The sequence below is a fragment of the Hirsutella rhossiliensis genome (assembly GCF_020360975.1).
Source record: "Hirsutella rhossiliensis strain HR02 chromosome Unknown scaffold00003, whole genome shotgun sequence".
In the NCBI taxonomy this organism is placed as follows: Eukaryota; Fungi; Ascomycota; class Sordariomycetes; order Hypocreales; family Ophiocordycipitaceae; genus Hirsutella; species Hirsutella rhossiliensis.
Window position 1 is genome coordinate 1,747,521 of NW_025408669.1, and position 24,982 is coordinate 1,772,502.

At 59.7% G+C, this 24,982-nt stretch overlaps 5 protein-coding genes across 5 annotated transcripts; 4 read left to right on the plus strand and 1 right to left on the minus strand.

Annotated features, from left to right (window-relative positions):
- Window positions 1–1,461: 1,461 nt before the first annotated feature.
- HRG_03066 (malic enzyme, NAD binding domain-containing protein) lies at window positions 1,462–3,620 on the plus strand (the record flags this gene model as incomplete). The annotated part of the gene is made up of 4 exons (XM_044861537.1): window positions 1,462–1,750; window positions 1,808–2,238; window positions 2,312–2,637; window positions 2,714–3,620. The coding sequence occupies 4 exons, from the start codon at window positions 1,462–1,464 to the stop codon at window positions 3,618–3,620; spliced, it is 1,953 nt and encodes a 650-aa protein (XP_044722563.1).
- A 4,580-nt stretch (window positions 3,621–8,200) lies between these two features.
- Window positions 8,201–11,818, plus strand: HRG_03067 (fungal specific transcription factor domain-containing protein; the record flags this gene model as incomplete). The annotated part of the gene is made up of 5 exons (XM_044861538.1): window positions 8,201–8,434; window positions 8,623–8,651; window positions 8,911–9,278; window positions 9,628–10,133; window positions 10,199–11,818. The coding sequence occupies 5 exons, from the start codon at window positions 8,201–8,203 to the stop codon at window positions 11,816–11,818; spliced, it is 2,757 nt and encodes a 918-aa protein (XP_044722564.1).
- Window positions 11,819–13,598: 1,780 nt separating this feature from the next.
- Window positions 13,599–14,202, plus strand: HRG_03068 (uncharacterized protein; the record flags this gene model as incomplete). The annotated part of the gene is made up of 2 exons (XM_044861539.1): window positions 13,599–13,951; window positions 14,187–14,202. 2 exons carry the CDS (start codon window positions 13,599–13,601, stop codon window positions 14,200–14,202), a joined length of 369 nt encoding a protein of 122 aa, XP_044722565.1.
- A 2,808-nt stretch (window positions 14,203–17,010) lies between these two features.
- Window positions 17,011–18,841, minus strand: HRG_03069 (glycosyl hydrolases family 16 domain-containing protein; the record flags this gene model as incomplete). Its single annotated transcript, XM_044861540.1, has 5 exons — window positions 17,011–17,185; window positions 17,309–17,645; window positions 17,797–17,928; window positions 18,012–18,423; window positions 18,503–18,841. 5 exons carry the CDS (start codon window positions 18,839–18,841, stop codon window positions 17,011–17,013), a joined length of 1,395 nt encoding a protein of 464 aa, XP_044722566.1.
- A 2,983-nt stretch (window positions 18,842–21,824) lies between these two features.
- Window positions 21,825–24,811, plus strand: HRG_03070 (glycosyl transferase family group 2 domain-containing protein; the record flags this gene model as incomplete). Its single annotated transcript, XM_044861541.1, has 5 exons — window positions 21,825–21,986; window positions 22,040–22,471; window positions 22,519–23,526; window positions 23,617–23,833; window positions 23,913–24,811. The coding sequence occupies 5 exons, from the start codon at window positions 21,825–21,827 to the stop codon at window positions 24,809–24,811; spliced, it is 2,718 nt and encodes a 905-aa protein (XP_044722567.1).
- Window positions 24,812–24,982: the final 171 nt, after the last annotated feature.

Here is a 24,982-nt window from a genome sequence, read left to right on the forward strand (position 1 = left end):
GGACAAGATCGGGGCGGTGATGACTGATGAGACAGCGCGGGTCATGGTCGCTTGGGGTGCCCAACACTTGACACTTGACAAGTCTCCGTCTGTCTATTGGACGTTATTTTTACTCGGGCCGCTGCTTCCTTTTTCCCTTCGTCCTTCTTGATGCCCTTTTTCATCGGGGCTATAATTCCAGTCGTCCCAACAAAAAGGACATTGGACCCTTGTTGGTCCCTGTACCTTGCAGAGCTGTCACCCGCGTGTACTTGACGCACGCACTTTGACGCCGCCCCGTGTTTTCCCGCGTCATGTCTTGGCCAAGAACAAGATGCCAAGGCTCGGGTCGTTTTTCACCTACTTCGAGGCTATTCTGCGAATGTGTTACACGGATTCCCTACTGAGCCTGTTGCAAGTGCTGTAGACAGTCTTACGGAGGATAGACAGCCATTGACGGCATTCGGGGCACTACTCGACTCTTTACCTGCATGTACTCGGTACAAGCTGTCCGCGTTTCCCCGATCCTTGCATGCGCGCCCCCCCCCCCTCTCCCCCCCCTGCAACAGTTATGAGTGCCGTGGACGGAGCTGTGACTGCCAATTGTTTGTCCGAATTTTCCCCCTTCCCCAACGTCCTCCATGGCAACGTCCTCCATGGGGTCCTGTCATCCCTCTTTTTTTATCCTCATTTCCGGCCCCCAGTGCCTCTTTTCCTGTCTGTCCATTCATCCATCCACCAACAAAGGTTGTCTCTCCGACTGGTGGGTGCATGCGCGCGCGCGTGTGTGTGTGTCGCACGAGCAGTACGGAGTACCTGGTACACACATGCCTCGAGCCCGACGGTGCACAACAACCACACCACTTCTTTCACCATCATCGTCACCATCATCGTCACCATCATCAGCTACAACCAGCAGCTGAGAAAAATAATAAATAAAATCATCACCCCTCAGGGCACCCGCTACTCGACTGCCTGCCTCCGGTAGCGGCCGCTCTGCAGACGCAGCTCAATTGCCGTCGGTTGTGGGGAGCAAAGTCGGGCCGCCATCGGAAGCAGTCCTTCTTCCTCCGCATGTACTCGGTACCGGCCCGCAACTTCGGCTCTCGCTCTTCACCATCCGTCCCGTCTGATCCCGCCCTCATCTCCTCGCACGGACGCCCTCGGTGACAGGAGTCCAAAGGGGGGCAAAAAGAGAAGAGGACAAGAAAAAAAGAAGCTTCAAGGCCCGAGGTAGTTTCTGCTTGCCGGTCCGCCTCTCTCCCTGGTCTTCACACCCCATTTGCAATGCGCCGGCACACCCTCTCGACTTGGCGCCGGCCTCTTCCTCTCCGCAATTTATTACTAACAAGTCCGTCTCTCGCCGGGCCCTCTGCCTCGACGATGGCTTCCACTCCTTCCCCTCGCTCCGACACCTCTTCTACCCGTCTGTCCGCTGCCGCCTTTGCCTCGACTTCTCCTTCCTCCCCCGCAGCACCCCCAATGGCGACTCGTCCACACGCCGCCGACAACTCCGACGCCTCCTCGACCTCATCGTCTTTAGCCTCGGCCCGCTCCTCGCACACCTCGCTATCTAGCAACCCCATGTCCTTCTCGGCCACGCAACAGGCAGTCAAAACGGCCGCCCTCGACCTCTCGGCCACGCAACAAGCAATGAAGACGGCCGCCCTAGACAAGAACCGCGGCTATGCCGAGCACCACGCCGCCGCCGACGTCCCCCCCTCGCACGTTCCCGGCCATCAGGTTCTCCGCGAGCCCCTCTGGAACAAGGGTATGTCGCCCTCTTCTCCGTCTCTCCTCATCTGCTGACCAGCCGCCGTTGCCCCAGGCCTCTCCTTCACCCCCGAGGAGCGCCTCTCCAACAACCTCACCGGCCTCCTCCCCCACGCCATGGAGAGCCTCCAGACTCAGTGTGGCAGGGCCATGAAGATGATCCAGACCAGGCACACAAACATCGACAAGTACCTCTACCTGTCCACCATCAAGGGCCAGAACACCGACCTGTTCTACCGCCTCCTCATGGACAACATCCGCGACCTCATGCCCCTCGTCTACACGCCCACCATTGGCGACGTCTGCCTGCAGTACTCGACCCTCTACACTCGCCCCGAGGCCCTGTACATCTCTATCAAGCAGCAAAAGTCGATCCGCACCATGCTCCGCAACTGGCCCTGTCCCAATCCGGAGATTTGTGTTGTCACCGACGGCTCCCGTATCCTTGGCCTCGGGGACTTGGGCGTCAACGGCGTCGGCATCTCGGTGAGTTTGACGGCCCATCCCCTGTCGTGCTACCGTCAAGCTCGCCCCAATCGCTGACGCCTCCCTCTCCTAGATTGGAAAGCTGGCGCTCTACACGGCCGCCGCTGGCATCCATCCCGACAAGACTCTGCCCATCGTCTTGGATTGCGGTACCGACAACGAGACCAACCTCAAAGACCCCCTATACCTGGGCCTGCGGCAGAAGCGTGTTTCCCAAAGCGCCCAGCAGGAGTTCATGGACGAGTTCATGGAGGCAGTCAAGGACGTCTATCCTGACATGGTGGTCCAGTTTGAGGATTTTGAGAGCCAAAAGGCCTTCAACTACCTGGACCGCTATAGAAACACGCACAAGTGCTTCAATGACGATATCCAGGGCACTGGTGCCGTCGTCCTCGGCGGGTAAGTCGGCTCCAAGCACACCCATGGGCCTTGTCCGGCCGCGTCTCCTTGTCTCCCTGCTGACCATGACTGCTAGGTACATTGGCGCCGTCAATCTCTCGGGTGTGCCCATCGAGGAGCAGCGTCTGGTCTTCATGGGCGCTGGCTCGGCCGGAGTTGGAGTCGCCAAGCAACTGGTCGAGTACTACACTCGTAGAGGTCTCTCCGAGGCTGAGGCCCGTGACAAGTTCTGGCTCGTAGACACAAAGGGCCTCGTCACCAAGGACCGTGGCGACAACCTGGCCGAGCACAAAAAGTACTTTGTGCGCACCGACAACAACGGCCGGCAGTTCCGCACCCTGGAGGAGGTCATCGAGTACGTCAAGCCCAGCGCCTTGATCGGCCTCACCGCCACCTTTGGCGTCTTCACCGAGCCAGTGGTGCGCGCTCTCAAGGCTTCGGTCGATGCGGGCGGGCCGGGCCGCCGACCCATCCTCTTCCCGCTCAGCAACCCCTTGACCAAGGCCGAGTGCACCTTTGAGCAGGCCGTGCAGTGGACTGACGGCGCCGTCATCTTCGCCTCGGGCTCTCCCTTCCAGTCGTACACGGCCAACGTCGACGCCGAGGCCGGCCCCGTCACGTACCACCCCAACCAGGGCAACAACGTGTACGTGTTCCCCGGGCTGGGGCTCGGCGCCATTCTCGCCAAGGCCTCGCGCGTCACCGACGACATGGTGTACACGGCGGCCGAGGCTCTGAGCGGGACGCTCAATGCCGATGAGATGCACAAGGGCCTCATCTACCCGAGGATCGAGCGCGTGCGGGACGCCAGCGTCATCGTGGCACGTGAAGTGATGAAGGCTGCCCGCCGGGACGGCGTTTCGGATCTGCCCGAGGCCATGTGGAATGAGTGGGAGGAGTGGGGCGATGTGGCTCTGACGACGTACATCAAGCAGCGCATCTATGATCCCATGTGCTTTGCCGACGCTAAGGGCCGTCTGTAAGGGATGCCGGCAGCGGATTTGTGTGTTTTGCCAGGCAGAAGGGACAAGTGGCAATCAAGAGGCGGAACGAAGGAAAGGAAAACCGAAGAAAGGCAAAGAGGCCGAAACGCAAGTGAGGGCACTACCCCGTCGTCACCGTGCCATACTTGGCAATACTGGATAAGGGAATGCTTCCATGGGAAGGCGTTGAACGGTTGATTGTATGCTCCGAGTTGGCTTAGAGTCTGGAGAGCGAATAATGCGGCTTGGTCTCCTGGTTACCTCTGCGTCAGGATTGCTTAGCTGGTCGTGGTTTCATATGACCAGCTGCTTGAGCGAAAATGATGGTGATGGCTGCTACCAGTGAGCAAGACTGAGCGATGTAGTGTCCCGGTGGGCGAGAAACAAGTAGCATTGCGGCCTGGTGAATGGTGAAGGCGGCAGTGTTCGATGGAGAGGGCGATGTGAGGTGGCGGCGGCGTGTATGTGGAGGCTGTTTCGGGACGGGATCAGAGAGGGCGGAACGATACAGGGCTGGTCGAAGCTGGCGATGGGAGTTGCTCAGGTCTCTGCCATGATGTTAAAATGCCCGAGGTCATGTCGTCGGATCCTCATGTGGCATGGGATGGCGTGATGCCATCTCATATACCACCTCTTCCTCGTGGTTAATCTGTCTGTACCTGGATATTAGCACTGTTGATTTGTTGCTGAAGCGGAAGCCGGGATGCCATTGAACACAAGGACTTCCGGACAATTTGACGGGCGCCGATGCAGTCGAGAATTGAAAGGGGGGAGAGCGAGTCTTGGAGGAGGACGGCTCGGAGCTAAGGTCGTAAACCGACAATTTCCGCCCGGAAGGCCGATATCTGTCGACAGGGCTCGCTGCAGGACCCCGGGCGCGTGGTATAGGGTAGCCATGTTTCGGCGGCGTGCCGAGTGGCAGTAACTTGCATTGTCAGCTTGCCTCGTGTAGAGCATGGATGGACTGTAACTTACTGGACATGCTGGTACAGTAAGCATGGGCGGAGCATGGGGAAGGCATCGGGTGTCTGGATGACGGGGTACGGGGAGGCGGCAAACACAACGGTCACGAGCGACGCTGAGACGCGGACGGGGCCGGGGGGCGTCGATGGAGAGACGCAAAGGGCCTTTCGGTGTCCGGTGGGGAGTGGCCATGGTGGTGGGGAAGCGAAAGCATGCGCGTGGAAAGAAGCAGATGGTCAGCTGCATGGATGGGATGCATGTCGATGTATGCCGTGCGTGTGCCGATGGCCATGTACGTGCTGTGCCATCGGCACACATACAGGACTTGGATCGCGGTATGCGTTGGCGGGAGGTTGCGAGTCGACCGGAGACTTGGTGACGGACTCGCCGGAGAGTCGGAGAAAGGACTCGATGGAATGCCGCGTGGTCATATCGTACGCTTGCCGGTACACACATGCGACTATATCGGGTTGCTCTGGTTGCTCTCTGATCCGCATGACATGTCCCGATTTTTGCTCTTTCTTGCCCTGGATCAATAAAGAGGACCGGATTGGGTCACGGAGGAGGCCGGGCAGGGGGACGGGGACGACTCCGCCGTGTCTACGTATAACACATAGTATCCGTCCTCGTGCATACTTACTTACACACAACAATCGATTGTTCAGAAAGTTTACAGTACAACTTACATATATATACCCCAGCGCATAAAGAAGCCACTGGGGAAAAAGGGGAAAATCTGACCACAAATGACTTTCCCCTGCTGCTGAGTGGTTGGGTGGGTGGGTGTGTGATGGATGCCCCCCTTTTGTGCGAGGGCTAGACCTGACCGATGCTCCGGGGATCGGAGCTTTCGGGGGACATGGGCTTCGACCGGTGGAAACTCGGTGCTGTGCTCAGCGATGATTATGCGGTTGTTGCCGGAGCTGTCGTGCCCTGTGCTCGGCCCGCTGGGTTGGGAGCTTGCGTTGCGCTACTTGATCTTGCCTTGCCAACTGTATCCTAAGTTGTGTACTTGGAATATGCGGGTAGTAGGACTGCGAGGAATGAAATGTCCAGGGCGAAGAGGGGGAAGGGTCCGCACTTCGAGTTGAGTTAAGCTACCAAGTATCCGTATATATATATACATTTGCACGTACAATCGGCACAGTATCAGCCCGCGCAAGAGATGAAAGGCCCGGCGACCCGGACATAACAATCAGCCAGCAGGAAGCAGGTGCAACGTGGAAGACACGAGGGGACGCCGTCCCGTGTGACGTGTTTCCGCAACCACGGTAATGTACATACATATACAATATCCAGGACGACAAGACGGCGTGAGATGAAGGACGGGAGCATGTAGAAACGGGAAAAGGTCGGGCGGCGGCGAAGACCCCTGGGCGTGTGATGGGGATGGCTACTCGTTGCTGAAGAATAGGGACATAACAGAGACGGGGGACAAGGAGATTGCACGGACAATTGTCAATCAAGGCAGAGCAATTGGCCCTGGGTAGATGAGATCGATATTGGACACATTTTTGATTTGCAACTCGCTCTCCATGACATGTAACTTTGAGATGCAGGTCGAAAGCCTTGTCCCCCCCCCTAGACTGTCGCGCTCCGAGGCGTCCGTCGGCGGGAACAGGGCTCGTTGTGGAGCGCCCGTTTACAAACAATTACGGCAACTGTAAGAGGGCGCAAGTTTCAATTGGACGGCAAGCTTCTGGGTCCGATCCACTTGCTGTCACGGGGGGGGTGCTTGGCGGCGGATGGATGGAGGGATGGATGGATAAACGGGGCTCGGACGGACGGATGGACGGCTACTCGGGGTCGTGGACGGAGATTTTCTGCTTTTCCATTTCCCTCTTTCCAGTTGAAGCCCTCATAGTCTGTACATATCTACTACATAGGACGGGACGAGGACTCTACCAATATCTAACTCGTGTCAACAGATACGGTCGACAGGCTGTCTGTTGCTGTCTCGGAGCGAGTGAATGACGGCGACGGGTATCCCGGCAGTGTAGGCAAATTGACGGCAAGTGAGGAAACGATCCCGTGATGATGAAACAACAGCAACCTGACCAAGTAAGAGAAAATCCCGCTTCCCCCCCTCACTCCCCCCCCCCAGGAGGCGATGGATGACGAGGAGAAAGCAGCGACTGGGATGGGCGACAGTGCAGTACAGGCTACCGAATCAGTGCACGCTGCAAACAGTCCAAGGTAGAGGCACGGATTACTAACGCAGTGGATGCCCGTTACCCAAGGCAGCCTGGTGGGACAAGCCTCGTGTTACGTACGGAAAACGGCGTCGGCGGAAATAGCCAAGCCTGCACCGCGCACACAAGTAGATGGTGGCCATTATTCCATGTCAATTCGAGGCCAGCTTTATTGTTGAATGCCTCTCTCTTTCTTGGACGCCAGGATTGGCAACTCCCGAGCCCAGAGTTTCGATTGCCACGTGATGCAGGCCTCGAGGTACAGTACCCAGGCCCAGCGCCGCACCAGGCCTAGACCGGCATCGGCAGGCGCATGAACCTCGATACAGCACGGGCATGTTCAGTATGTATGTACATGCACATACTGAGGTCCGGAATGCGGAAATAGCCAGACTTGTTTTCCCAACTCCCTCGTTTCTTACACCTTCGCCCATGTTATTGCCGCCAATCGCATGCGCCTCACCAAGGCTGGGGTCCCCTTTCCAGCCCGCTGTCGCCGCTGCCGCTGCCGCTGCCGCTGCCGCCGCCGCCGCCGCCGCCGCCGCCTCGTCCCCCATGCCCCCCTCCATCGTCTGCTTTAGGCTCGTGGTCCTGGTCCGCCGCCGCCGCCGCCGTGTTGGCCCCACCCTCGCTCCCCATCCCCCACTCCGTGATGCCCCACCTCGAACGGCCCTCTGGTCGTCGATGAGGCCAAGCGCCGAGGGCCAGTCCCCTGCGGCACCTCCATCGGCTCCATCAAACATGACCTCACCTTACTACCTACTACCTACGTATGTACATACATGCAGCCGTACCCACGTTCTTACTCTCTCCACGATACCAACCATCCGTGTAAAATAAATCTACAGCCCACCCCCTTTGCTTCTACCCTCCCCCCTCCCCTCCTCCCTCCGCCCCCCTCCATCTTTTCCTTCGAGTAATCCACCCCCGGATTTTGCTCCCCTTCTCCGTTTCCGTTCCGCACTTTTGCTTTGGTTCCGTCGTCCTTTTTTTACTCTTGTCTTGTGTGCTCGACTGCAAGACCCTCTTCTCTCATCCTACCGTCCTTGAATCGCGTTTGAGCTTAGGAAGCTTCCCATGCTTGGTCTTACAGCCTCTCCGCGCTCGAAGCCATTGGCATCGCTCTTTCCCAGCCGACCCTGCGTGTGAATGACGACGACGAAGAGCCGTTTTGTCTTGCGCCGACTCGAGAGCTGTCCACCAATGAGCACGGCAACCTCTACGCGCGGTGCCCTCTTCACCACAGCCAGCGCCGTCGACACTCGTCGTCGAGTTGCCTTGTTGATCCTCCACTAGAGGCGGGAGTCGTGAAAGGCGAGACCAAAAGACACGGGACACGACCGGAAACGAGACTCGGCTCCCGTTCCCAAGCTTCCCATCTGGACCAAGACGCTCTTTCATTCTCCCATTGGCGACCAACACACCATGGCGACTGAGGCTGTCATCGAGGCGGCCAGCGGCGGCTCGTCGCCAAACACAAGCGACAGGACCATCGGTGTCAAGCGAGCGTCGATGGCGGGCGACGGCGGCGACGGCCCTGCGCACAAGGTGACCAAGCGCCGGGCTGCGCGGGCCTGCGTGTCGTGCCGAGCGCGCAAGGTGCGCTGCGACGTGGTCGAGGGAGCGCCGTGCGGAAACTGCCGTTGGGACAATGTCGAGGTACGTTTGCGGCTGCTGCTGCTGCTCCACTGGCAGGCATGCGGACAGAGATGCTACATACTCGGCCACCGGGCCGATTCGTGCACCCCCGGTTCTTCGAGGAGCCGGCCCCCAGTCTTCATCCCTTTTTCGAGTCTTTGATATACGGCTCGTTTGCAGCATGAACTGACATGTTCCTCTCCCTCCAGTGCATCGTGCAAGAGAGCCGTCGGCGAAAGTAAGTTATCCCCAAAGCCTGTCCCGGACCCCGGAGCCGCCGGAAGCAACGCCGCATCCGTCGCTTGGTCCGTCCTGCAGCCTGCACAATCCCGGTGGGGGGGGGGCGAAGCACAGCGGCAGCAGATGACACACGAAGCCCAATTAAGAAATTGATTGAGGAACAATAAAAGGACAAGGGAAAGGGGAAAAGAATACAGGACAAATGTTACCGATGCCGAGCCAAAGAGCGTTGCACTGACGCAAAGTTTGCTCTGCAGGAAGAATCTTATTACGGCAAGTGCCGCCGGCGGCGGGTCAGCCGAGGCACAGCAGCAGCAACAGCGGCAACAGCATCAGCAGCATCAGCAACAGCAGCAGCAGCAACAGCAGTTGCGATGCAGAGTGACGTCTTCGACAACGGCGACGAACCCATCATCATACAAAGCCGCGACTGCCACTGGAGGAGGCAGCAACAGCAGCAGCAATAGCAACAGCAACAGCAACAACAACAACAGCAGCGGCGACAGCAGCTACGGCTTCGGCCACGGCAGCACCAACGGCACGGGCAACAATGGCCCCGTCCCATCGCCGACGACGGCCGCCGCCTTGGCCGGCGACTCCAACGGCCACGTTCCGCACATGATTTGTGAGTGTTTTCTCTCTCTCCCACTTGCCACAGCTCCGGCGGTCACCATTCTCCGGGTGTGTCCGATTTCTCCTTATTTGCCCTAGGCGAGGCCAGGTCGCACTCGCCATCCCTGGCCCTCCTCCCCCTCCGCGTCCATCCTCCACTATTCCCCTCTCCGAGGAGTCCAGCAGCGTGATGCAGACAATGGGGGTGGGGGACCCCCGGCCGGCCCTGGGATTGGGCGGTGCTCGACGTCACGCGCCTCACCTCCATGTCACCCCGGGGCCGCTTTCACATGCCAAAAACGCAGGCGGAGGAGCATCCTTCAGCTCCTCGTCCAAACAGTGAATGCTTACCGCATCTCTAGATCAACGCACCGTCGGCTATCGTCATGACCCTGGCCTGTTCCCTCGGGCCCTCTCGGCCGACAACACCAACGCCTGGAACCCCAGCCTCGCCAACCCTGCCGACCTCTTTGGCAGCGGCCGCACCGCCCAGTTCCTCAGCTCCCTCGAGTTCCCCGATGCCGGCGCCCAGCTGCCGGGCTTCATCCGCCCTCTGCCCGCCAAGATCGCCCCCGAGGACGTCCGCTACCTCTATGCCAAGGGCGCCCTGACCCTGCCTGGCGTTGCGCTGCAAAACGCCCTGTTGCAGGTTTACGTCGAATATGTCCACCCCTACATGCCGCTCATGGACCTCCACGACTTCCTCGGCGTCGTCGCCCGCCGTGACGGCCTCGATGGCCAGACCAGCCTCTTCCTCTACCAGGCCGTCATGTTCTCGGCCACGGCTTTTGTCGACATCAAGTACCTGCGCGAGGCCGGCTATGTCTCGCGCAAGGCTGCCAGGAAGGCATTTTTCCAAAAGACCAGGGTAAATCGCCTATGTCCCCCCCCCCCTCCTCCCCCTTCCGGAACAAGACCCTGATGGCCTTGCAGCTGCTCTACGACTTTGACTACGAGTCGGATCGCCTCGTCCTCGTCCAGGGGCTCATGCTCATGACGTACTGGTACGAGACGCCCGACGATCAAAAGGACACCTGGCACTGGATGGGCGTTGCCATCTCGCTCGCCCACACCATTGGCCTGCACCGCAACCCCGAGACGACGTCCATGTCAGTCCCCAAGCAGCGGCTGTGGAAGCGCATCTGGTGGTCATGCTTCATGCGCGACCGCCTCATCGCCCTCGGCATGCGCCGCCCCACGCGCATCAAGGACGAGGACTTTGACGTGCCCATGCTTGTCGAGAGCGACTTTGAGATCCAGGCGCTGCCCAACTCCAACTCGGTCATCCCGGCCGAATGCACCCTCATGCGAGACGTGGCCATGCAGCGCGAGCTGGCCGTCTTGTGCATCACAAAGGCCCGGCTGTGCATCTGCATCAGCCACATGCTCATGGCCCAGTACTCGGTCCTCATCCGCGACAAGATGAAGCCCGAGAACACGACAAACAGCACCATGATGCTCTTCCCCAACAAGCAGCCCGACAACGTCGAGGGCCTCCACGCCGTCAACCTCGAGCTCTGCGCCTGGGCCGAGTCCCTGCCGGCCTGCTGCCAGTACCGGCCGCTCACCCCCCTCGACGTCAAGGACGGCCGCTCCACCATTGCCGTCCAGCGCACCCTGCTGCACATGGTCTACCACACGACCGTCTCGGCCCTCCACCGGCCACAGTTTCTGCCCTCGTCGCCCCTGCAGGCCCCCATTACGTCGCGCCAGGCCCAGGACATGTCGCGCCTGCGGGTCCGCGACGCCGCGTCGCAGATTACCTGCATGGCGACGCAGCTGCACCACCTACGGCTGGAGCGCTTCCTGCCGACCACGGGCGTCACCGTTATCCTGCCGGCCATGATCATCCACCTGCTCGAGATGAAGAACCCGGTGCCGCAGGAACGGGAGCGAGCGACGCGTGGCTTTCGGCAGTGCATGCGCGTCATGGAGAAGCTGCGCGAAATTTACGCCGCCGCCGACTACGCCTCGGGCTTCCTCGATGCGGCCCTGAGAAAGGCGGCCATTGACATCAACACGGGCCAGTCGACGCTCGCCATGATGAAGCAGGCGGCGCCGGCCGAGTTCAGCGTGCAGACGCCGCCGCCGGACAACGTGCCGTACATGACGGCGTCGGAGTCGCTCTTTAACGAGAAGCTGAAGCAGCCGGCCAGGCAGGCGATGCTGCCGCCCAAGACAGTCAACGCGGCGGCGCTGGAGCTGTCGGCCAACTCGCCGCCGCACACCGACTTTGACTCGGCGGGAGTGACGCCGAGCGCCAGCGGCGGGTCTGACGTGGTGGCGGCCGAGATGGACACGATGGACCTCGACTTCATGCAGGGCCACGACGAGTTTGACTGGAACGCGGTGGCGGGCACCGACTTTGACGTGGACCAGTGGCTGCAGTTCCCGCCCGAGGGCGTCAACGAAGCCGGCTTCGGGCTTGAGGGCGACGAGGCCGAGAGCAAGGCCATGGCGCAGGTGCTCAACCTCGAGCAGCTTGCCGGCGACGAAGTGATGCTACCGGCGGAGCCGGGCAATGCAGGCGTCGGGGCGACGGCGCAGGCCTGAGGGATGCTCGACTTGGTGACGCCTTGTATGATTGTACACACCTACATGTAAGGGAGGGGCTCGTTGGGGCCCCCTTTTGTCTCTGCTTTGAAATACAGGGTTGGACGGAGGTTCCGGTGCCGGGCTGGCGCAACGTGGTGTGGCGTTGGATGATGCATTGGATGGGGAGAAAAAAAAAGGGTGACGGGACAGGAAACGAACGGCCTCTATTTCTGAATGAGAGACGACGAGAGTGTTTGCTTTTTGCGAATGGACGGTGGATCTGAGACATGAGAAGCTGCGATGCTTGTAATTGGACGGGGGTACGGAGTAAAGCAGTTGAAGAGAGGCGTTTGGAGAGCATCTGTGTGCTTGTAATGAGTGTGGAGAGACGGCGACTGAAGACTGAAAGCATCAGTGAGGTGTTGGACGCTAACCGAAGCTGCTTTGCCTGGCTTGGGATGTTGCGATTCCCGTTGGCAGTGGTGTTTATGGAGGAGCCGAAGAGGAATGGGGGGTGGTGGGCCTCGAGAATCTGGAGTAGGAATGCAGCGCGTAAAGTGCCTAGAACGTGCCCTACTCCGTACTCCGTACAGCTACCGAGGATAATTAATAGTAGGCAGGCGACTGATGGAGGTGGGTGTTGGCAAAGAAGCTGATCGGCAACGCGGGCCAACCTGGTTGTCTGCATGCACCCGCCCACACGTACATGACGAGCAAGGATGCGTGAATGTATACCCGAGATGGCTACGAATGCCACCGTCAAGAATGAAGTCACTCGACGCTCGGCCACGGATGCGCTACTGTAAGGTACGCCCACCCCACGAATAGAGAGAGCCGTTGGCTACCTGGGTAGGTACAGATGTGGCACTGTAGAGACGGCTCCATGTGGTTCGAGCTTCCCATCTCTTGCCCCAAAGCGTCAACAATAACATGGTTTAATTACTGATTCGTTTACCGACCCTGTCCCATCGGCGTGTCCTGTCTCTGGCTTGCTTTTTGTCGCCGTCTTTGGCCTTTGGTTTTTTGCTTTTGCGCTGCATAGCGCTCAGTAGTACCTCTGGCCGGAGCGTCGTTTTTCCTCCGTCGTAGTAAGCAAAGCAAGCAAGCGTCCCAGCCTCCCTCGTTTCCGCCTTGGGCTCCCTTGTCCCCTCCCAACGCCCCTCGCCATTGGGCCCCAGCGCCCTGCCCAGCTGGCTTTAGCGGGCTCCGCTGTCCTCTGTGCGTTTGTGTGTCTTGCGTCTTTGCTGCTAGCTTGCTGCTGCTGCTGCTGCTGCTGCTGCTACTGCTGCTGCCGCTGCTGCCAGCCCCGGGGAAGAGAGAGTGCGTCTCATACTTCTCTCCCGCCTCTCTCTCTCTCCCTCTTCTCACGCTCTCTTTCTTTTCTCCCTTTCTTCTTCCCTTCCCTTCCTTCCCTTCCTTCCCTTCCTTCCCTTGTTACCCTTCTTTGACGTGCTATCCTTGTTTGGCTTGACAACGTCTCTCGTCGCTGTTCCTCTTGCCTTTATTCTCCTCGCACTTTGGGCGTCAATCCCTTCGTCGTCGGCCACGGGAACAAGGACATCGCGATACTCTCTTGCTGAACATCTCGCGCACCTGCCCCCCCCACCCCCGCTACTATGTGCATCGTCATCATCATCTCCAGCCGCCTAGTCGTCACGACCTTTTCGCCAGGGCCATGAGGAGAAGACCATGTCTCTAGAGCCCTGGCCCCGTGACTGACTTTAGCTTCCCGCTCCCACCGACGACGACGACAAACACCACGACAACAACCGCCGACGCGACGACGACGACCAACACCATGGCGGACCCGCCGCTTCGCCTCGCCCGGCCCAAGCCCAAGCGCCTGGCCCTCATCGCATCCAACCACCCACCCGCCCGCCATCGCATCGCCGATGACCTGCTGGCCAACCTCGCCCCTTCCACCGTCGTCGAGGCCTTGGCCTCCCCCACGGGAGCCCTCAGGGCCTGCCTCGACGCTGCCTCGGCCCCGGACCGAGACTTCGTCATGAGGTCCGCCCTCGCCTCTCAGCGCGTCTGGGAATGGCTCGCCGAGCTGGAAGACTGGGCTTGGCCCGCCGAGCCGGGCCCCGCGGGCTTTGAGAACCCCAAGCCGTGGCGGACCGAGGGCGACGACGACTACATGGGCAGCCTGTCTGCCGGGGACGTGGCGAGATATGCATGGAGGATTGACGAGATACACGACCACATGGAGGAATTGGCCGTCGACGACATCAAAAGCCATGTCCTGGCCAACCACATCGTGCCCCTTTCGAGACCAAGCACTCCCATGCCGAACTCGAGCCGCCTTTCTTCCTCATCACGATCCTCATCCTGCTACAACAAAATGGACGACTTGACGGCCGTCACCACCGCCATTGTTCTCCAGACCCTCCCCGACCTAACCCGCCTATCGTGCCTGCTGCGCATCTGGTCTAACCGCCTCCGAGTTCTGCAGCGCATCCCGTCTTTACTGCACGCCGTGGACGACGCAGAGGGCCGTCTCAACTCGGCATGGGCCGCTACTGCTCCGCCCTCATCCAGCGGAGGGCCACACTCAAGGATGGCCGAGGCGTCGCAGCAGCCGCCTCCGAATCGTCAAGACTTTGAAGTCATGAAGCACCTGCTCGCCGCCAAGGTCGCCGAGCCAGGGCCCATACTCGATGGCATGCTGGACTGCTTGGAAGGCATGCCGGATACCCTCCCGGATTCCTACATCAACCGCGTGGAGGCGGTGGAGAGGGACTACAGCGAATGGGTGGCCGTCTGCGAGAGAAGGATGCGAGAGAGCCAGTGGGCTACCTCCACCCGGATGCAATCCAGCTCTCGGTCCACATCTCCTTCCCAAGACCACGGCAGCGAGATGGGCTTCCGGCCACAGTCCAGTGGCTTGCCCGAGCTGCACGTCGATGACGCCGTCACTCTGCCTGTACTGCCCAAGGACAAGGATGCTAGAAGGGCCGAGGAGCACAACGAGGAAATACCGACAGAGTGGGAGAGTTCCAGCCCGTGCAATCGGAACGCCGGTGACGAGTCACCTACAGCCTCCAGCTCCTATGGCTCGACCGTCTCAGGCTCCCCGAGCCGGCGCACGCCGTCTGGTCGACGATCCGTCGAGTATGGCGTGGACGACCGGGCGCGTGTGACGTCTTCTCAGAGCGACGCGCCCAGTCTCATCACCGACGACGGCGAAGCGTCAACCGTCCGCGGGTCCAAGTCCGAGACCGGCGAGGATTCGGTCCACAGCTCGCCCTGCTCCGATCGCGCCATGACCCCCGTCGAGGAGATGGAGGAACCGGAGCTGCCGCGACTGCGGGAGAGCGCCAGTCGGGCCAGTCTTAGCTCGCAAGCCTCGACGCTGATATTTGGAGGGTCGAGCCATTTCAGCGCCCTCTCGAGCGACCTCCCGGAGATGTCTGCGTCGCCCACGGGACTCGCGAACCGCATCCGCCACGCACGACACTTTGACGACAGTCCGCCCCGGACGCCGCCGCGGTTCCCCAAAAGCGATTCTGTGGAGCTGTCGGCGGACCTTCTCGACAGCCTTGTCGCGTCCCCTCCGGACGGGGATGCGTCCATGTTCTTCAAGTCGCCCGCCGATCAGTCGTTCGTAGATGCCTTTGATGACTCCATGTCAATGACAGGCTCCCTGACGCAGGGGGAGAGCGGGGGCGACCGGCAACTGGAGCAGCAGATAAGCGAAATCATCGAGTCTATACCCGCCAAGATCAAGCTGTTTTCCGAACCAACACCCCTCAACCTGAACCCCCCGGACATCCGGCTCCCGCGGCTCCGGAGGAAGCCATCCAGGGAACCGTTCAGGAGGAGCGCATCCAACCTTTCCGTCGTGTCCTCGCGCGCCGGCACCCCCTCGTTCACCCTGTCGCCAGCCAAGCATCCTCGCCCACGACAGAAGCGAGCGCAGCAGGAAATCAAAGTCTACCATCTTGCGCGGTCGACAGGCGAGCCTCCCATCAAGCTTTTTGTTCGATGCGTGGGCGAGCACGGCGAGCGCGTCATGGTGCGCGTCGGGGGCGGTTGGGCCGACCTCAGCGAGTATCTGAAGGAGTATGTCAGCCACCACGGGCGCCGGTCTGCGGGCACGGACAAGGCAAAGGTCGAGCTCCGCGACATCCCGCGGGCATCCGCCGGCTTCGCGCCCAACGTCGGGTCCAGCCCGTCGCGACCGGGCTCCGCCGCCGCCGAGGGCTCGCCGGTGACGCCGCTCCACATGCACAAGGCGCGCAGGACCATTGCCAACACCGAGGCCCTGAGACTGCGCCCCAGACCCATGACCCCCGCGAGCGCCAGCGGCGCGGCTGACAACGCCCCCCCGCCGCCGTCTTCCGAGGACTCGGCGCGGTCGCGGTCGAGCTCGCGGCTCAGCTGGTACGAGGACGACGGCTCGTTCCTTGGGCTGGCGGGGCCGACGGGGAAGAAGGTGGAGATGAGCGAGGAGAACAGGGCCTGGGTCGAGAGCGTCAAGGAAAAGGTGCGCCTGGCCAGCGGCGAGCGCAGGGGCTCGCTGCCCGGCGAGAGGAGCCGGTTCGGCGAGCTGGGCAAGGTGGGCGGCACCAAGCGGCTGTTTCGCCAGGCCGACGACAGGAGCTGGAGATGACGAGGGGTCAAGGGCCAGTCAGCCCGGGGCAGGAACTGACTGTCTTGCCATGGGACGCTGTCACAAACTACTACCACTGCGACTACCATCACTTCTACTACGACGACGACTACTACTGCACATTTCTTACACGGGGAGCCAGGCGAGCAACGGGATATCCAGGGGCATTTGGGGCGTTTTTTTTCTCGTTCTTCTTTCATCGTTGCCATCATTATCATTGGGCGGGAGTTGTACTTGGGACGGTTTCCTGGGCACACCTCACGCTTACGCAGGTCTTGGGTCTTGGGACGCAGCGCATCATCGCGCGGGATGCGTTTGGGTTTGTTGGGCGAATCATGTATATAGAAATAGTCAGCTGTTTTAGCCAAACAGGGTCTCAGGATCCAGAAGAACAAGATTTTCTTGCCTTTTTCAATTTGCCCCCATATCCAACTCGACATTGTCAGGACCGACTGCGATAAAAAAAAAACTCCATATCCATCTAGTACATGTGCGTGTCCCCGCCATATCCATACCCACCCCCCTCCCGCTTTAATAATTTCCTTTGAGAGAGCACGGCGGCTCATTTCATGCCCGTGGATAGAGTCCATGTCCACTAGAGCTCATCTGTCTGGCCGCAGGCGCCCTGCTGCCACATCTTGACGGAGCGCACCGTCATGCCGCGCTCGTCACCCTCGCCCCAGGTGGGAAGCCAGTCCCTGGCAGCGTCCCAAAATGTCCACTGAGCGTTTTTGGCAGAGTCGATCCACGGCTTGCCACCGACATGGTCCCTTTCAAAGGGGAAAAAGGACGCGAGTCCCGTGTCAGCCAGCGAATACTCTCTCCTCAACTTCCTTCTCCAGACAAAGAAGAGAGAAAAGGGTGGGCGGTTTGGGGGCATAGGGAATACTTACAAGAACCAGCCGTTCCGTGAACCAACGGCAACGCTGAGGATGAGGTAGAACCTCTGGTCAAAGGGGGCGTTGCCCGTGGTGGAGTTGCTCGTGGCCCAGGGGTTGGCGAGCAGTGTCTGGTTCTCGGCCATCTGGGCGAAGCGGCCGAGGTCGTAGAGGGGACGGTCCGGGCGGAAGGCAGTGAACTGAATCTGGCGAACGCGCGAGTCGATGTAGAAGTAGATGTATCGGGGGGTCCACTGGATGCCAAAGGTGTGGAAGGCCGACGAGTAGTCGCCGCGACGAATCTTTTTGGCATTCGTGGTTTTCCAGTACGCGTTCGTCTCGGCGGTCGGGCCTGGTGGGGTTCAGGGGGTGGTATTGTCAGTGATATGGGAGCAAGACCCGTGAGACTCTTGATGGGGCAGAGCTGATGCGGGAGAGACGATTTGAGGGAGGAGAAGGTACCAAGCGTCATGAAATGGAAGATAGGCCGGGGCATTGCTTACCCCAGTGCAAGGTGCCGTAATAGTAGTTTCGGCCGCCCTCGGGATAGTTGCGCGAGTTGCCGCGCGATTCCATGATGTCGATTTCGCCGCTGCGAGGCCAGGGGCCGTAAAGGGAGTCTTCAGGCATCATCCCTGAAGTTTCGAGAAACGAGGCGGAAAAGGTCGGTCTACGATCAGCCCAGGCTCCCCAGAATGGTCGCGCGCAGGTGACTTACAGATGGCGGGCCAGATCCAGTCACCCTTCGGCAGCTTAGCAACGACCTCGATCTTGCCATAGCGGATGTTTTTGCGGCCCTTTGTGGAAAGGCGGGCGGAGCGGACAGGCGGGATCATCTTGCCCTCTGTCGGGTCGGAGTGGGCGATGCACGAGGTGTTGCGGCGGCTGGTGCAGCTGCCATCGCGGAGGAGGTCGAGGGTATGGTTGGCAAAGAGCTGGTCCGTCGTGATGGGCGTCGTCTCGTTGGTCAGCGTGGGCACAATGTGCAGGCCCTGGGCGTCGACGTAGGCGTTTTTCGGGTCCGTCGTCGTCCAGTCAAAGGAGCCGATGCCAAAGCCATCGAGCTGCACCTCGTGAGACCAGATGTCCGAGTTGAGGGTATCGAAGCGGTCCTCGTACACGAGACAGTACTGTAAGGTCGAGCATGTCAGCTTCTTTCCACCGCTTTTTGGATTTGCAAGGTAGCGAAGAAAAGGGGCGTCGTCGTACGGGCAGATTTCTGTACGGCATGACCATGAAGAAGCTGATGACGCCGGCGCCGATGAAGCCCAGGAGGATCAAGCCGCCGACTATGAGGTTGTTCCACTTGGTCTTGTTGACGGCGGCATCGGCCAGCCAGGGCTTCTCGTACGGGCCGCGCAAGCGGAAGCTTCGGAACTTGCGCTTGGGACCATCATCAGCAGATGCACGCGGCGGCAGCGATGTTGTGGACGGCAGATGGAGAGATGAAGCAGACGATGAAACTGCAGGCGCAGCGGTGGCTCTGGCCTTAAGGTGCGTGGGCGAGCCACTGTCGCCTTTTACTCTGTCCTGTGTTTCGAGGACCATGGCTTGCCTCTACTGGCTTGTTGGGCGAGGAGGCATGGAAGGATGTCAAGGCAGACGAAGGAGGAGAGAAAAGCGGAAGATGGAGGAGGGAGGAGGGGAGGAGGGGAAAAGGAGGAGCCAGCAGAGGAAGGAACGACGGAGAAGAATACCTAAAGGGCAGGTATGAAGTACGATGAGGTCAAAGGTGAGCACTACCTAGTTGACCGTTTCCAATGCGCATCTTTGCCGAACAAAACACTTGTCGTACGAGTGCTTGGTGATTATGGCCGTGGCGGAAGAGAGGGAAGAAGCCACTCCCTATGCCCCCCCGGCCTCTCGCCACGTCCTTGTTGGCGATGATCATGAATTGCTATCTCTGACCGAGCACAACAGGCCGTCACGAGTCGATATGGAAGCTCAACAACTTTCAAAACTGCTGGGAGCTTTCCCATCAGACGAGCAGGGGGCGGGAAAGGGCACAATGAGAAACATAGGCCTGCAATCGTCAACGTGACAAGGCTCCATCACCAGCCAAAACAGGCCAATATTGCAACGCTGGGTGGTGAGGCCCTTGCTCGGCTCCGACCTGGAGCTGCAGCTTGACGACGGTGGAGGCCATCGATGGCGCGAGCTGAAGATTGATGGCATTTCCGCCGGGGAGAAGCGACGGCTCATGTCGATGCAGCTGTATCGGAGAGCCTGTCATTGTGAGGGAGAGACTGGTCGTCTGCATGAGATATCGCGCATCCAGGCTCCCTTGTCTCCTTGGGACAGCCACAGGGGATGCGTCCTCTTCGGCTGAGGTCTCTCCCGCTCTGTCGCATAGGCATGATGCATCCCGGCTGCACCCATGCCTGCCGATTGCTGTGCGCATCGGGGCTCGTGGGCCTTTGGAAATCTGTTCATCTCGCGCTCCTGTCCGTAACCGTCGGTACTCTGTCTGCTATGCAGGGTCAATAATCGAGTCGTTATCCGCCCAGCACAACGCAAAGGTGGTGGGTGATGCGCGGTCAAGACGTTGCTCTGCGATGCGAAGGAGAAATAGAGAGAGCGAAACAGAGATAGAGAGAGTGAAACAAAGATAGAAAGAAAGGGAGAGGGTGTGTGGCGAGATGCCGACAAAAGAGCCACGCAGGAGCTGTGCCAGGCCCCGGAAGCCCCCAAGCGAGACAAAGCTCGTGCCATCGGACTTTTTGCGCGCCGGAGTTCGTGTTCGTTTATCTCGGCTGCCATTAGCATGGACAAGGAAAAGTCCGCCTCGCGGGTGCTTTATCAAAGTCAAACTGGATGGATGGGTGGATGGATGGATGGATTAGAGGTGTGCAGTTACCTCCCTAATGCGGGCTGCGCTGTAGGGAGGTGAGCAGCCGCTGAAGGGCGCAGCAAGGACTTTCTTTAGCGCTCGATAGCGGCACAGGGTCCCGGCATGCCGCGCCGCACCCTGGAGGCAAGCCACACCTTGTTTCCCCTCTCTCTCTTGCCCTGCTCCCTCCTTCAACGACGAACTAAGAGTTTTCCATCCCGCTTCACACCCTCCCACGGCTGATTTCCTGGGCCATCTGCCGGATCGACTCGGCCCGCGGACCTCATCGTCCGAACATAGAGCCGGAGGGGCACTGCATGGAAAAAGGAACAACGCCAATGTGGGCTGTCAATGCCCCTGAACGGCTTCGTGCATCGCCCCCCAATGAGCTCGCCCTTCAAACCGCCTCTCTCTACTCTCCCTCCAGCCTCCGGCCTCCTCGGTCGCGATAGGCACAGCCGTGGGCGGTGCGCCGACAGCGGCATGCGACATGGCAGCTACCGGCCTGTTCATCCATTGTGAGCCTGGCTCTGGACGCTCCAGGGTGCCTTGCACTGCCATGGACGCAACAGGCCATCCTTCTCAGACTCCTCCATGGCGCCAATGCCTGCAGTCGTATGCCGTGAGGCTGTCTCGCCGCGCCATCACCAAGCCGTGTCGCTCGCTCCCCCGTTGACCCGCGTCTCCAACAGGGACAAACGAACGACTTGCATGCCGACAAGGCTTCTTTCAGCTGGCAATCTCCGCCGTGCATGTCGACCCTCTTGACCCTCATCGCCGATGGCTTTCCGTTCTTTTATCTATCCTCGACCTCAAGAGGGGCGCCCCGAGACGCAAAGTTCGACTATCCATGGTCGGCCCTTGCTGCCGCAGACTTTGTCCGAACAGAGGTGTGGCATCCCTTCGAATCCGCGGGCCGCCCCAGTCTGCTGCAGCAGTAACATCGACTACATGCATCTCAGGCACAGGGGCCTCTAGCGGATGCGACGATGCGGCTTGCTGCTGTTGATACTCTTCCAGGGGCTGCTCCGTCGCCTGTATGCGTGGCCTCAGACGGATTTGCCGTGAGCGGCATTGCCGGACTTCACCACTCTGGCCGTCCGCCTCTGAGAGTCGTCGTGATAGGAGCAGGAGCAGCCCTCAGCTAATGGCGTTCCACTATCGCGAGATAGGGCCTGGATAGGAGCAGAGGAACCTGCAAGGCTTGCGCCCTTGTCGTCCAAACGACAGCTGAACACTGGGATTGGAACAGTCCCGGGGTGGGGTCGAGACTGGTCGAGGAGACCATGCCTTGTCCATGTCCGGCGGCAACGACGAGATACAGGCTCGGCCCGCCTCGAGCTCCCGCCCCCCCTTCAGAACATAAGTCAGTCGGCAATTCGCCGATGCGACCTCTCGTTCGCCAAACCGCTAGCTCCATCCATCCATCCGGTTCGAACCTCGCGCCACAAGGCTTGATTAAGCAGCCCCCGCCGTCAGACCCTGGAGCCCGGACTGTTGTCCGTTGGCAGGCCCAAACTACCTCTCCATCTATCCGTCTATGACTGCGGTGGCATGTTGACCTGAGCTTTATTACTTCCGAGGGGCTCTGAAGGGCGTGGAGTCGACCTCCGGCGGCTTTCCTGCTTGCGGAATTGGATATTTATCGCGGCCATATCGCTACCTTCCCCGGCACGAGAGAGGCGTTCAACGTTCTTCAAGATGGAGTCAGCTCCTTCGTCCTCAGTTCACGGCTTTGCGCCTCTCCCGAGGAATAGCTCATTCGCGGGCATCTCGACGGCGTCCAGCGAATCCAACGGAAGCCGGACGCCGCCGATCACTCCGCGCACCGGCAGCTATGACGATGGTTTTCGATACCGGACGGCAAGTCAAACCCCTTCTGAAAGAAGGGAAGCTTGTCTCTGACCAAACAGCAGATGGTGAGCTATCTCTACAACAGAGCCATCGCCAGCGGCTGGATGGCCCCAGAGTCCGTCCGCAACCACGATGACTGTTTGGGAGTTTTGCTGCGGCGTTCGAGGGGGAATTATGTCACCGCGCCGAGCCCGGCTCATCACATGCTCCTCGAGGCGGTCGTCAAGCTGAATCTCGCCGTGGCCGTTACACTACGTCCTCAGATGCTCGATGGCATCCTGAAGGCTCTGGCCCCTGGGCAGACGGAGCTGCGTTTCAAAGGAGGGTCGCAGATTCAGATCATTGACTCGCTGGGGTCTGCACACTCGTCGAGCGTCAAGAAATTCCAGTATGCGTGCGTCTGCCGTCAGGAGCGGCTCGTTCTTGTCTGGCATGACGACTTGCGAAACATTGTCCCGGTGGCGACGCAGATGGAAGAGAAACTACTCTCTCTGGTAAGTATGCGCTGGGCCTCGTCTGCGATGCCGACTGACGATCCAAGGTATGGGGAGAGGGCAAGCTGCCATTTAGCATTCTTCAGATGCCCAGCAATGCTCCCTCGACCATGTCTTCCGGCATTTCCAGCCCCAACGGCACCGTCACGCCGGCTCTGGAAAAGGCCACCGCCCAAGTGCACATCAGCGAGAGCGTCGAGGAGCTGGAAAAGGACCCGGCCTTTGATCGCCCTGAGTCCGTGGCCAGACCGGTCGCCCGCGCTTCGGCATTTTTCATCGGTCTCGCCATGTGCCTCGCCATTTGCCTCATCTTCGGTGTCTATATTGGCCAGCTGATTAGCGAGTGCCTACTGGACCACTCGTGGACGCGTTTGGCCCTCGTCGCCCCGATACCGCTGTTGATGTGTGTCAGCTTGTTCTTCTTCCAGGTCGTCTTCACCAACCTCTTCCAGATGTTCGGCCCCATCGGCGGCGTCAACACCAACTCAAGGTATTACTCGTGTCATAAGCCGTGCCTGCGCCGCGCCTATGCGGACGGTTTCATGCCCCCAAAAATCACGATCCAGATGCCAGTCTACAAGGAGGGCATGGAGTCGGTCATCATCCCCACGGTCCGCAGCCTCCAGGCGGCCGTTTCTTACTACGAATCCCACGGGGGCTCGGCCAACATATTCATCAACGACGACGGCCTGCGGGCCGGCCTTTCGGAGGAAGACGTGCAGAAGCGTCGCGACTTTTATCATGACAACAACATTGGCTGGGTCGCTCGGCCCAAGCACAACGGCGAGGAAGCCTTTGTCCGCATGGGAAAGTTCAAAAAGGCGTCCAACATGAACTTTGCCCTCAACACCTCTCAGAAAGTCGAGGCCCACCTTCAGGAGGCGATCGACGCCAAGCTTGCTTCTGGCGGATCCGATTTGATAGACGAATCTGAGGAGGCGGCCCTGTACGAGGCGGCCCTGTGTCGTGTTCTTGAGGAAAATCCGCTGGTCTGGGCAGAGGGCGACATCCGCGTCGGCGAGATAATCCTCCTCGTCGACTCGGACACCCGCGTGGTAAGTCACACTGCTCACGTCGTCTATCCCTTGACCATTCGCCTTTGTCGAGCGGCTCCACTTCACGGCACCTTTGCTCATTCGATGTAGCCCGTCAACTCCCTCCTCTACGGCGCTGCCGAAATGTACCTGTCACCCGAGACGGGCATCGTCCAGCACTCGACCGGCGTCATGCAGGTCTCGCGCGACTACTTTGAAAACGGCATCACCTTCTTCACCAACCTGGTGTACACCTCCATCCGCTTCTCGATTGGTTCGGGCGAGGTCGCCCCGTTTGTCGGCCACAACGCGTTCCTGCGATGGCAAGGTACGCCGCTTCCCCCGTTCACTTCTTTCCCATGGGTCTAATGCACGCGGAAGAAGCGATTTGCTAACCCACGGCCTAGCGGTCCAAGACGTGTGCGTCAAGAGTGACGCCGACTATGTCCCTTACTGGTCCGAGCACCACGTGTCTGAGGACTTTGACATGGCTCTCCGCCTACAGATGAAGGGCAACACCATTCGCGTGGCCAGCTATCACAACGACGAGTTCAAAGAAGGAGTCTCTCTCACCATCTACGACGAAATCACACGGTGGCAAAAGTACGCCTACGGCGTCAGCGAGATGATCTTCCATCCCTTCCACCGCTGGATGTTCAAGGGCCCCTTTACACCCCTCTTCTACACGTACCTGCGCTCCAATATCATGCTCTCCTCCAAAATCTCCATCATGGCCTACATGTGCTCCTACTATGCCCTCGGGAGCGCCCTGCCGTTATCCGTCATGAACTACTTCATCGTCGGCTGGTTTCGCGACAACCTCGCCTCCTGCTACCTCACGTCTTGGAATGTCTTCCTATCGCTCGTCGTCGTCTTCAACGCTTCGAGCCCCGTCGCCCTCGCCATCTTCCGCTACCGCACCGGCGAGCGCTCCCTGCTCGGCTCGCTCGTCGAGAACTACAAGTGGACGCCCATGATGACCGTCTTCTTCGGCGGGATATCCTACCACATCAGCATCGCCTTGCTCGCCCACCTCTTGCACATCGACATGGAGTGGGGCGCCACCGCCAAGGAGAAGGAGGACAGCAACTTTTTCCAAGAGATGCCGCGCATCTTCAAGACTTTCAAGTACATGTACCTCATCATCTTTCTCCTCGTCGGCGCCATGGTCTATCTCGGGGCCTTTGCGCCCCCGGACTGGGCCATTTCCGACTTTTCCGTCATCATACCCATGGCCATCAACCTTGGCTTCCACGCCCTGGTCCCGCTCGTTTTGAACCCGAGCTTGATGGTCTTCAACTACTGATTTCCTTCTCTTCGGCGGGCCCCTCCCGCGTCTGGATCCTTTGTGAGAATGGCTCGCCCTGGCAACCTATGGTGGATGACGTCTTGGGCGGGGCCGTTGAGCGATGTTCTCCTGCTTGATTGCGATGCGGCGCTTGAGATATATGAGAGCGGCTGGAGCGGGTAGGAGAAG